The 12,462-nt window shown below is 37.7% G+C and overlaps 1 protein-coding gene and 1 non-coding gene across 6 annotated transcripts in view; both read right to left on the reverse strand.

Moving 5' to 3' along the window:
• Positions 1–12,462, reverse strand: part of LOC102437255 (E3 SUMO-protein ligase RanBP2) — an 85,513-nt gene that overhangs the window by 37,348 nt on the left and 35,703 nt on the right. For all 5 annotated transcript variants that reach the window (XM_006085736.3, XM_023751424.1, XM_023751423.1 and 2 more), the window contains 9 exons: positions 10,361–10,570; positions 7,975–8,156; positions 7,713–7,888; positions 7,326–7,449; positions 6,066–6,227; positions 5,660–5,797; positions 5,305–5,451; positions 1,509–1,688; positions 1,346–1,429 (listed from right to left, as the gene is read on the reverse strand). In XM_006085736.3, the coding sequence (XP_006085798.1) occupies positions 1,346–1,429; positions 1,509–1,688; positions 5,305–5,451; positions 5,660–5,797; positions 6,066–6,227; positions 7,326–7,449; positions 7,713–7,888; positions 7,975–8,156; positions 10,361–10,570 (1,403 nt within the window). The remainder of the gene's footprint in view (positions 1–1,345; positions 1,430–1,508; positions 1,689–5,304; positions 5,452–5,659; positions 5,798–6,065; positions 6,228–7,325; positions 7,450–7,712; positions 7,889–7,974; positions 8,157–10,360; positions 10,571–12,462) is intronic.
• Positions 5,505–5,610, reverse strand: LOC111825327. The gene has a single exon (XR_002828501.1). It is a non-coding gene; the product is annotated as a U6 spliceosomal RNA (small nuclear RNA).

Here is a 12,462-nt window from a genome sequence, read left to right on the forward strand (position 1 = left end):
TCCTTACAAAACAGGAATTTAACAAGAAACTACTGTGTTTAACACGTTCAGCACCAAGCCTGTTTTGTCTTCCTTTCCGCTTAGCCCACGATATCCAATTTCACCGATATGCTGGCGGCACCAGTGACTGACTGGTCCGTAAGGAAAATACAGTGTCAGTCTCCAGTGACTGACATGGCATTTAACATGTTAAAAAAGCAAAACAACCATCATGTTAGCATACAACAGGTTCACGTTAGAAAAAAATATCAAGTCTCGTTGTGTGGGACCAGGTATCTGATCAGTTATAATGAGTGAAGTCAGAGACAGAGTCAGCATGTCTATTACCTTCTTCTAGAGGTATTTTCAAATACAAATTTCCCAAAAGCCGTAACAACTGGGGTCAAAAATCTCTCGAATTTTCCAGCTAAATAAATTCCCCCACTCATCCATCTACTGTGACTAGTCTAGATGCTGTACATTCATAAATAAGAAACTGGTGGCATCAACAACAAAAATGTACTGGTCACTACAAATATATTATAAGTGAAGAGTGTATGTAATATAATAGGACACAATTATACAAAATTGACATAAAAATATTTGTGCAAATTCAATAGTTTGTTCCCCTTCCAACAGCATTTTTAATGCTCACACACTACTGTGATAGTTAAGGTCACTTTCATAGAGTTCAAACAAGATCATATACATATAACTATTTCCTTAAATAATTAAGTCGAATTGATATGAAAATATTAAAAAGATAAAAGAGACTTTCTGAAGTTCAGAGCACTTATCAATTCCCAGCTATAAATTTTTTTTAAATATATGTTTTTTGATGTCATAGAGGAAGGGAGAGGGAGAGAGAGATAGAAACATCAATGATGAGAGAGAATCACTGATCGAATGCCTCCTGCATGCCCTCTACTGGGGATGGAGCATGCAACCCGGGAATCGAACCTGGGACCTTTCAGTCCACAGGCTGATGCTCTATCCACTGAGCCAAACCAGCTAGGGCCCCAGCTATAAATTTGACACACACACTACAGTTAAGACTGAAAAATGAATTCATAGACCAAGGTATTTTCCCTAGTTCAATTAAATCACTTGGTGACCTCCTCTATGCCAGAAACAATGCTATGTATTGAATAAAAGAGTATGTACCTTTGAAAAATTCACATCTGGTGGAGGATGCAGACATAGAAAATTTCAAAAATATGGTGTTAATATGGAGGTATATAAAACACAGTATGATTCTATAGTAACAAGCAAAGGCACATTTTGAACACCTTCAGAAAGAAGTGAGGGAATAAAGAAGGAACCTTGGAATAAAGACGGCACAGGATAGACAAATTAAGTGATTTACCTTAATGGCCTCTACTTCTTGGCATATCATTTTCAGTAAAGAATTTTGATCTTCTGCCCACTGAGGTGGTGCTTTGGGAGAATACTAAAAAAAATAACAATAAAATAATATTTAGAACAGAAACATATTCCACAATGGAATAATTCACTTCTTTCCCACTTACCTTGTAACTTTTACTTGGTGACAGAGAATATTTGGTAGGAGATGGTGTGGAATATTTCATTTCCGAATCTGTATTACGCAAAGAACCATTTTTATAAAGAGGACCTCCTTCACTATAGTCATCGAGTTGCTGCTTGACTGAATTAAGCATATCTTCTACAGACTCCAGGGGCACAGGCAACTAAAAATAAAAGACGTAAATCAAATGTCTTAGTTTGCAAAAATATCAAAGTAAAAAATTCTTAAATAAATGCAGTATTTTATTTTACTAATTTACTTACTTTTCTCACTTTTGTATAGCAAGCACTTTATACTTTGATAACAGACATGAAACTGCTATGTAACCTAAAATCTGACTCTAAAATCTATGTTGTTTCTACTTTTTTTTTTAAAGATTTTTATTGTTTTCAGAGAGGGAGAGGGAGAGACAGAAGCATCAATGATGAAAGAGAATCACTAATTGGCTGCCTCCTGCACATCCCTATTGGGGACGAGGCTGCAACCTGGTCATGTGCCCTGACCAGGAATTGAACCATGACTTCCTTCTTCATAGGTTGATGTTCAACCACTGAGCCGTCCTGACCATGCTGTTTCTACTCTTTCTGTTAGTCATAATAATGGCAGAATGTTAAGTTGGGAAATTTTTTAAAAATATCTTTTATTAATTTCAGAGAGGAAGGAAGAGGGAGAGAGAGACAAAAACATCAATGATGGGAGAAACCAAGATGGCGGCATAGGTAAACACTTGAAATTGCTGCCTTGCACAACCACTTCAAAACTACAACTAAAAGACAAAACAGACATCATCCAGGACCACAGAAAGGCTGGCTGAGTGGAAATTCTACAACTAGAAGGAAAAAGAAAAGCACACTGAGGCTCAGAGGAGGTGCGGAAGTTAAGTGCACAGGTACGGAGGCTCTCGCGGAAAGGGCTGGCAACTCAGGACGCGGTTGTCTTTTTCAATCAGGAAGGAGACACAAGCTCCCGACTGCTCTGAACTCCAGTTCCGGGCGAGTCTCTGGGGACCCAGACTCATAAGGGGAGAAACTGGACTGGCTGGCATAGGGCGGAACTCGAGGGCGGCTTTCTCTCAGAGGTGCCTGCAGAGATTACCAGGGGACACGGAGAACCGGGGCCTCTTAGGGCAGGGCTGAGGATCAGTCATAGCTGTTTGCTCCGCCCTGTTGATTCCCTGAGACCCTGCCCCACCCAAGCTGTGAGCAGAGGCTTTTGCATATGAATGGCCTGGCCATTTGCAATCTAAAATTACCTAACAAACTGCAGCTGGGTCAGAGAGACCAAGAACATCCAAAAGAAGGCCCAAGGCCCCATAGCAGCTTGCATTGCTTCACAGCTGGGCCTCATGTGGGCACCTCCAAACCTCAAACAAGGAAGAGGAATCTGCAGATCTCTCAATAGCTCCTGCTGGGTAGCCTCAGGCACGGGCTAAATTAGCACCTCCTTAGAGATCCAAGAGCCCGTGTACCCAGTGGTCAGAGTGGGACCATTCAGATTACAACTCCTCAGATCCATAAGGAACACACTCAGGGGGCAGACTCAGTGAACACCAAAGCCCCACTGAAGCAAGTCTTGCCCCAGAAGGGTGTCTCCAGCACAGAAGTTCTCCCACTGTAGACACAGCTTTATTCTCACAGCCAATTGGCCTGGAGGTCAATTCCTCCCAGTGATACCTACAACAATCAAGGCTTAACTACAACAAGACTGTGCACACAGCCCACAAAGGGGTGCACCAAGAGTGTCCACCTCAGGTAATTGGGGAGGCTGAGCCACTAGGCCCTATAGGACACCTAGCACAGAAAGCCACTCTATCAACACAGGGAAGCAGCCAGAATGCGGAGACAAAGAAACAGGTCACAAATGACAGAAATAAAGGAAAGCAAACTACTGGATATAAAGTTCAAAACCACAGATATAAGGTTTTTCAAGAATTTTCTAGAAACCGCCAATAAATTTAGTGAGACCCTCGATAAATCTAATGAGTCCCTCGAGGATATGAAAAAGGACCAACTAGAAATTAAGCATACATTGACTGAAATAAAAATAAGAGAAATCCAATAGCAGACTAGAGGATTGCAAGAATCAAGTCAAAGATTTGAAATACGAAGAAGCAAAAAAACACCCAACCAGAAAAGCAAAAAGAAAAAAGAATCCAAAAATATAAAGATAGTGTAAGGAGCCTCAGGGACAACTTCAAGCATACCAACATCCGAATTATGGGGGTGCCAGAAGAAGAGAGAGAGCAAGATATTGAAAACCTATTTGAAGAAATCATGACAGAAAACTTCCCCTACCTGGTGAAAGAAATAGACTTACAAGTCCAGGAAGCGCAGAGAACCCCAAACAAGACGAATCCAAAGAGGACCACACCAAGACACATCATAATTAAAATGCCAAGGGCAAAAGACAGAGAATCTTAAAAGCAGTAAGAGAAAAACAGTTAGTTACCTACATAGGAGTACCTATACAACTGTCAGCTAATTTCTCAATAGAAACTATGCAGGCCAGAAGGGAGTGGCAAGAAATATTCAAAGTGATGAATAGCAAGAACCTACAACCAAGATTATTCTACCCAGCAAAGCTATCATTCAGAATTGAAGGTCAGATAAAGAGCTTCACAGATAAGAAAAAGCTAAAGGAGTTCATCACTACCAAACCAGGATTATATGAAATGCTGAAAATTATTCTTTAAGAAGAGGAAGAAGAAGAAAAAGGTAAAGATAAAAATTATGAACCACAAATACATATCTATCAACAAGTGAATCTAAAAATCAAGTGAATAAAAAAATCTGATGAATAGAATAAACTGGTGAATATAATAGAATCAGGGGCATAGAAAGGGAGTGGACTGACAATTCTTGAGGGGAAAGGGGTGTGGGGGATGCAGGAGGAGAATGGATAAAATTGTACACCTATGGGTGAGGACGGGGCGAGGGAGTAATGGCAGAGGGTGTGGTGGGAACCAGATGGAGGGGGGCTATGGGGGGAAAAAAAGAGGAACAACTGTAATAATCTGAACAATAAAGATTTAATTTAAAAAAAATCAATGATGAAAATCATTGATCGGCTGCCTCCTGCACACCTCCTACTGGGGATTGAGCCTGTAACCCAGGTATGTGCCCTTGATCAGCAATCGAACCCAAGACCCTTCAGTCCAGAGACTGATGCTCTATCCACTGAGCCAAACCAGCCAGGGCTGGGAAATTTTTCAATGAGAGCAAAATATGTTTACTAATTGATTTTGAATGGGAAGAAAAATATAGATACGAGAATGCACCAGACAACATAAATCCTAATCTGAGAACAGCAACACAAATTAATCAATGAAATATTTGTGAAGTTGAATATAACTGACATTAACACCATCATGACAATCTCAAACTGCTGAAAGTTGGAAAAAAGATTAAGATGAGAAGAAATGCTCTGAAGTTGTCAGCTTTCCACTTTTGATTTCAGCAAAAATTTTTTAATTGTCCAATCCTTAAGAATTAGTCTTAGATAGCAATACATTCTTAAAAAAAAAAAGTCTCATCTTAGAAACCTTTTCTAATTCCCCAACAAGTATTTTTGTAACAGTATAAACCTAGACTCTCAATTTTAAAAAAGAAACACCAAACCTGACAAAGCAATGCTGTTCAAATATTTAAACACATACCCCTCTTCTGTGCATTATGAGTTATTACTGAGCATTTTTGAAATGACCAAATTATAACACCAAAGCAAAAATACTTATCAACCAATTGTCAATAATAAGAAAGAACAAAAAACCTGCAACTTACTTTCTTGACTACTGAAAGATTTGAATCACTGTCATCTAAAATCTTCATTAGGTAGTCCCGGGTCTTTCTCAGATAATTTTTGCATTCTTCTTGTTCTTCAGGAGAATGGGCATCATTTTCAATGTCTTCTGCTTTTCTGTGAAAAATCTATACAAAGAATGCTTTTATGAAACAATTGGGTTTTACTATCTGTTGTTTTTTTAAATATGGGACGCTTCACAAATGTGCATGTCACCTTTGCAGTGGGCCGTGCTAATCTTCTCTGTATCGTTCCAATTTTAATGTATGTGCTGCCAAAGCAAGTACCAATTAGGTTTTTAAAACAAACACTTTTAATTCATGTACTTCTACTTACCAATGCAAGATTCCAGTAAGAAACAACATTTTTTATAGATTCAAAAGCAGTCATAGCATCTTCTATATTTCCATTAACTGCATCCAATATAGCAAATGTTATGTGTGCTTCTTCTTCATATTCACCAATTTCAGATGCCTAGAGACATTTAGTAATTTTTAGTCACATTGCCTCAACCCAGAATATCAAACCCAAATGATTTCCCAAAGATTTTGTATGTTCTAGTGAGATTAATAACTCAGTACTCTTTTGTGCCATATTTTATTTGTAACAACTAGTGCATTTAGAAAGCAAGACTACCATTAAATAGTCAGGCAATTAATTTAAGCAGTTTATGCCTCCATTTATTTGTTTACATACTGGAAATCCACATCCCCTGTTAATTAACCAAGGGACCCTCTATTACCTGGATGTCTGCACTATGAAAGTGTTTAAACAGAGGGTCAGTAGGTTCAGGAATACTAATCTTCTTTTTGATCATCTTCAATAATGGCAAAACCTTCTTCCAATAATGAACACTTCTGCCTATGTATTCCCGCTGATCATAAAAAGAATTAAGATCGATGCCCTAAAATAAAATAGAAAGTTAGGAGCACACAACCTAAGGAATACAAATGATCAGACCTAAAAATGCATTTATAAATGACTGAGAAACTGGTTAAATTTCAAATCAAAGCAAAACAGAATCTCAAGTCATATCCTCAATTCTCTATAGGAGAATAACTACCTACCTAATACCAGTGGTCATTTCAGACTCAATTGTTAAACACTTCCCTTTTTTTCTTTTAATATATATATTTTTAATTGATTTCAGAGAGGAAGGGAAAGGTAGAGATAGAAACATCAATGATGAGAGAGAATCATTGATCAGCTGCCTCCTTCAGGCCTCCCACCTGGGAGATCAAGCACGCAAGCCAGGCATGTGCCTTTACTGGGAATACAACCGTGACCTCTTGGTTCATAGGTTGACACTCAACCATTAAGCCACAACTGCCTGACCAGCCACAACTGCATGGCTAGACTCAACTGCATGGCTAGACTCAACTATTAAACATTTCCAATGACACTAGCCTAATGAGGCACCCCAATCCATTTTTTAAAATTGCCACTTTTGCCCTAATCACTTTGGCTCAGTGGATAAAGCATCAGCCTACGGACTGAAAGGTCCCAGGTTTGATTCTGGTCAAGGGCATGTACCTTGGTTGCGGGCACATCCCCAGTAGGAGGTATGCAGGAGGCAGCTGATTGATGTTTCTCTCTCATCAGTGTTTCTAACTCTCTTTCCCTCTCCCATCCTCTCTGTAAAATATCAATAAAATATATTTTAAAAAATAAAAAATAGAAAAATAAAATTGCCACTTTTGGATAGCCAAAATCTGCTACTCTGTGTGACAGTTTAGTCAAAGGGCTAAACATCTTGTCACAGAACAGACCAAAACTATTTACAAAGATCTATAAATGCCCTTTCCTACAAAGCCATGTGCTACTGAATGTAAAAAAATTTCCGGCTGGACAAATTATAACTTAATTATTAAGTAGTCATAACAACAGATAATACTTATGTAACATTTATTATGTCAGACCACCGTTCAAAGTGCTTATATATTAACTATATTAACAACTATGTAGCAAGATTAAAAAAATACTTACACTTTAATAAACTCACCGTTTTCTGAAGGTATGTGGCCCAATGTATAAGGAGAGCAGGTTGAAGGCCATGTTTTTCCTGGCCCCTTAGAGTATTTATATCGCGCTGAACTAGAAGTCGCAACTTTGCTGAGGTTCCAGGGCTAAAAAAATATTTGTATTTAATAAAGTTGATTTATTTATATCGCGCTGAACTAGAAGTCGCAACTTTGCTGAGGTTCCAGGGCTAAAAAAATATTTGTATTTAATAAAGTTGATTTATAAACATGCATTTCAACACATGTGTTTGTTAATCATCACACTACATTAAATTAAATACCTAGGGAATAAGTTTTTAAATTAAATGGGTCTTTAAATAATAAACCCATGCAGTAAGTTAAAGGAATGTTTTTGTTTTACTACTTACATTGCTTTTCTGTGAATTAGATTACAAACTGCATCCCACCAAGATTTTTGTCTCTCTGTATAAAGTTGTTTACACACAGGAAATGGCAAGCATAGTGGCTGATAGAAGTTGTAGTGAGAACTACATTTTTCCTTTAATTGTAACTGGCTGTTATATATTACCCCAAGTAGAAATACCTGTTTTATTTAAAGAAAAACAATTTAAGTTAGAAAAAAAAAATTTTTAAGCTCAAAATATTTAATTTGCTAAAATCTTTGCTTACTTCAAGATCTAAAATACATATTGACTCAGGTGCATTTGTTTCAAGTCTTGAGGTTTCCTGAGGCAAATGATGAAAAAGCTGTTTCAGCCATTTTCGAATTGCAGGTAAGGTAGGCAACAAATTCCACTGTAAACCAAGCCAGGTAAGGTGCTGAAGGCTACCATTATGTGCTCGGATGGCACCTGAAATAAAGGGGGGAGAGGGAGGAAACTGGCTTTGAAAACTTCTTATATGTCATCAGTTTTGCCAACAACTGACTAACATTAAATATATCTTAATTTTCTATATCAGAGCTGGGGAAAAGTCTATGACAAGCAAAGTCTTATGTTCTTTTTGTTTTTGTTTTTCTTAACCCTTATCCAAGGATATTTTCCCATTGATTTTTAGGGAGAATGAGAGAAAGAGGGAAAGGCAGAGAGAAACATCAATGTGAGAGAAACACACCGATTGGTTGCCTCCTGCATGAGCCCTGACCAGGGCCGGGCCAGGGAGGAACCCTGCAACCAAGGTACGTGCCTTTTACTGGAATCCAACCCGGGACCCTTTGGCCCGCAGGCCAACACTCTATCCACTGAGCCAAACCAGCCAGGGCTTTCTCTTTTTTTCTTTTAACACATTTCGTACCGCTCAGAAGTTTTCTCGTGTTTCGCACGCCATCTGTTAAGGACCGCTCATGAGTGTTCTCGTTTTTCACGCCCATGGAAAAAGGAGCGAATCTAGATACTTATGTAAATTTTGTTTGGTCCCTCTTCACATTGGAAAATGTTTTACGCAGTACCATACGTTAAAAAAGTACTAGGAACTTTAATTGTTTAATTGTTTTTGTAAATAAAAATGTTATAATTATTGAAAAACAACACCTAAAGTGCATTATGATGATTTAAATAACGTGCAGTTTGCCCAAAAACGTGCGGTCCCTGGCATATGTCTTAGAGATTTCTATGCGGTACGCAATGTGTTTTAACATATTTTTATTGATTTCAGAGGAAGGGAGTGGGGAGAGAGATAGAAACATCAATAATGAGAATCATTGATCAGCTGCCTCCTGCACGCCCCCTACTGGGGATTTAGCCTGCAACCCGGGCATGTGCCCTGACCAGGAATCAAACCATGACCTCCTGGTTGACAGGTCAACGCTCAACCACTGAACAACGCCAGCCAGGCTGGGCGTTAATGTTCTTATTAAAGGTATTCACACTTATGTCTAGGAATTTTAAAAAGTTAATAGAGACAGTTCTTTTCAAGTCCATCTGATGAAAAAAGAAAAAAAAGACTCACTAGAACTCAATAAAACAAAATCTGACAAGGGCCAAATAAATAGCTACCCACTAAGAAATCTTGAAACAATGGATTTGCCTTTCAGTAAAGAGTCATTAAAAACAATGGGCTACCACAACATTAATCCATTAGGACAGTGAAGAGAATTTTTCTCATAGAAGACATTCAGTACTGAAAAAGTTATGAGCTTCTGGATGCATAGAAAGGTACAGCCTTTCTGGCAATTTGTAAGAGATTTAAACATGTTCATCAACTGTGTCCCCGTAATTATTTTTATGAATCTATTGAAAAATTTGAAATGGAGACATTTTATATTATTTTTCATCATAGTATTATTGATTTTTTAAATTGATTTTAGAAAGAGGAAGGGAGGGAGGGAGAAGGTAAAGAGGGAGAGAAGAAGAGAGAGAGAGAAATATCAGTCGACTGCCTCCTGCTTGTGCCCATAACAGGGGACCAAACCAGCAACCTGGGTATGTGCCTTGACACAATCAAACCCGCAACATTTTAGGGTACGGGACAACACTCCAACCAACTGAACGATGCTAGCCAGGGCCACAGTTTATTTTTAATAGTGAAAAAACTGGAAATGACTTGAATACCCAACAATAAAAAGCAGCAAGCAAATTATGATTAATTCATGAAACGGATAATATTGCCATTAAACATCATATTTACAAAGGTAGATATGGGAGAGAATTGCTGAAAGACAAATCATATGTAGAAGTATAAACAACTATTTAGGAGAAAGACATATGCCACCACAACCCACTACCAACCTCTTACACCTCCACCACCACTCCTCCCCGAAAAAAACACCTGAAAGGAATACAGGAAAATCTTAACTCATTATCTCTGGGTCAGTGGTTGCCAACCTTTCAGACCCCGCAGACCACCATTTGGCGACTACTGCTCCAAAGGCTTTCTTAAACCAGCGGTCAGCAGCCTTTTGGACCTCACGGACCACCAGTGGTCTGCGCACCACCGGTTAGCAACTGCTGCTTTGGGTAATAAGATTATGGACAATTTATTTCCCTTTCTGCTTCTTTTTCTCCTAATATTAAAAAAATTAAGATTCAAAATGTTTTCTTTAAAAGATACAACTTACCAACATCATATCTAGCCAAATCGTCAATTTTCGGTGCTTGCACATCAATGTTTCCAATATCATCACTACCAAGGAAAGAGCTATCCTTAGGTGACTGACCAGAAAACAGAGCATCATACAATGCAGACTGACCACTTTTATTGGCAAAGGATTCTACAACTTCTTTTAAAAAATCTTGCTTGTCACGACTTAAGTTTAGCAGCATGTGCCCTGAAAAACAAATTATTTCCATCATCTCAAGTATACAGATTGTTTGTACTCATATCTCTCAATAGTTTTATTCATATTCACCAAGAGGAAATAACAATTATCTGAGACATAACCATCCAACCCAACAACCACATGTGGATAACAAAAAGGGTGCTTATACAAAAAAATGAATATAGATTCCAGAATAGTATCTGTGTCTACATGTTAGAGTAAAAGGAAAGAAAGACAAGAATGTGTGTGAAAAATACCAAAAATATTTACATTTCAAATGGAAAAGTGTAGGATTTAAAAGTGGCCATAGGAGAGCAGGGCCAAACTCAAATTCTCTGATCTAATACACTGATTTCTAATATTGGCTGGTCAGAATTCTCCTTTAAAAGGCTTTTTATTTATTTCCAGGCCCCACTCTCAGAGATTCTGATTCCACAGGTTTGGGGTGAGTAATCTATTTCAAAAACACCCCTTGGATAAAGTTCCAATACATGCTACAACATGGATGAACTTTGAAATACTATTTTAAGTTTAAAAAGTCTGTCACAAAAGACCACATATTATATGATTAAATTTATATGAAATTTCCATATAGAAATGTCCATAAAGAGACCAAAAAATTCATGGTTGGTTACCTAGGACTAGGGGGGAAATGGGGCATGACTGCTATGAGTATAAGGTTTCTTTATGAGATGATGAAAATGTTCTTAAATTGTGGTAAAGTTTGCACAACTCTATAAACATACGAAAAAATAACTAAAATGTATACTTAAAATGGGTAAATTATATAGTATGTTAATTTTATCTCAATTAAACTGTTTAAAAACAACAACAAAAAATACTCGTTGGAGTTAATTCTGCTCGTCTGTCAGGTTTGGTTATCACCAAACTATTATTTCTCCAAAAGTTTGCAGAGACAAGCTCAGAAATGTCCAGATCAAAGACAGTAAAACTGTGACACCCTGCAAAGGTACCTACGACAGCCCTGCAAAGGTAGAAGGGAGACATAAAAAAGGTGGAAAGTCACTTCTTTAAGAACTACAAGTCTACCTTCCACCAAAAAAAAAGTAGGTTGTCAGCTAGAACAGCATTATAAGCTTTAGACCAATAGCCTAACTACAGACCAAAGCTTACAGAAACTTTTATTTAATACTACATCTTCCTCTTTACAAAGTTCATGCAATTTATATCAAAGCTGCTTCCTAAAGAAAGTCTTCAATTCACTGCTTGAGTCACTGGCTACATGAATAACTTAATGATTTTGCCTTAGCAAAACCAGGTAACATATAATAAACATTTAGGATCTATCACAAATAGTCAAAACTGGGAATAAATCTACAAATTCCAAGAGCCTAATAAAAAGTGAATATAATCCTCTATCTTCCTTACTATGTTGTCAGTTCCTTAAGAGATAGATCTGTATCTTCTTCATCTTTAGCCCCCATAGCAGTCTTGCAAGCAACTGATAAATGGCTGGCAAATCAGTAATTATTCTTAGTATAAAAACTATTTTATAAAATATTCAGATGGAGGCTCTAGCAGCTAGAATGAGGAGGGGTTAAGAAGTTTCTCCATCTGGTAACACACTATATCAAATAGTTGTTCCTATTTCAGAATATAACACTTTTTAAAAATTTATTTATTTAATCCTCACCAAAGGATGTGTTGATTTTAGAGAAAGGGGAAAGGAGAGAGAGAGAAACATCACTGTAACATAGAAACATTGATCAGTTGCTTTGCGTATGTGTTCTGATGGGATCAAACCCCCAACCTACATATGTGCCCTGACCAGGAATCAAACCAGAAACCTTTCAGTGTATGGGATGACACTCAAAACAACTGAGCCACATTGGCAAGGGTAAATATACCATTTCTTCTAATTCTTTATCTCTTACCCCAGT

The sequence above is a fragment of the Myotis lucifugus genome, unplaced genomic scaffold, assembly GCF_000147115.1.
Source record: "Myotis lucifugus unplaced genomic scaffold, Myoluc2.0 scaffold_21, whole genome shotgun sequence".
NCBI classification, from domain to species: domain Eukaryota; kingdom Metazoa; phylum Chordata; class Mammalia; order Chiroptera; family Vespertilionidae; genus Myotis; species Myotis lucifugus.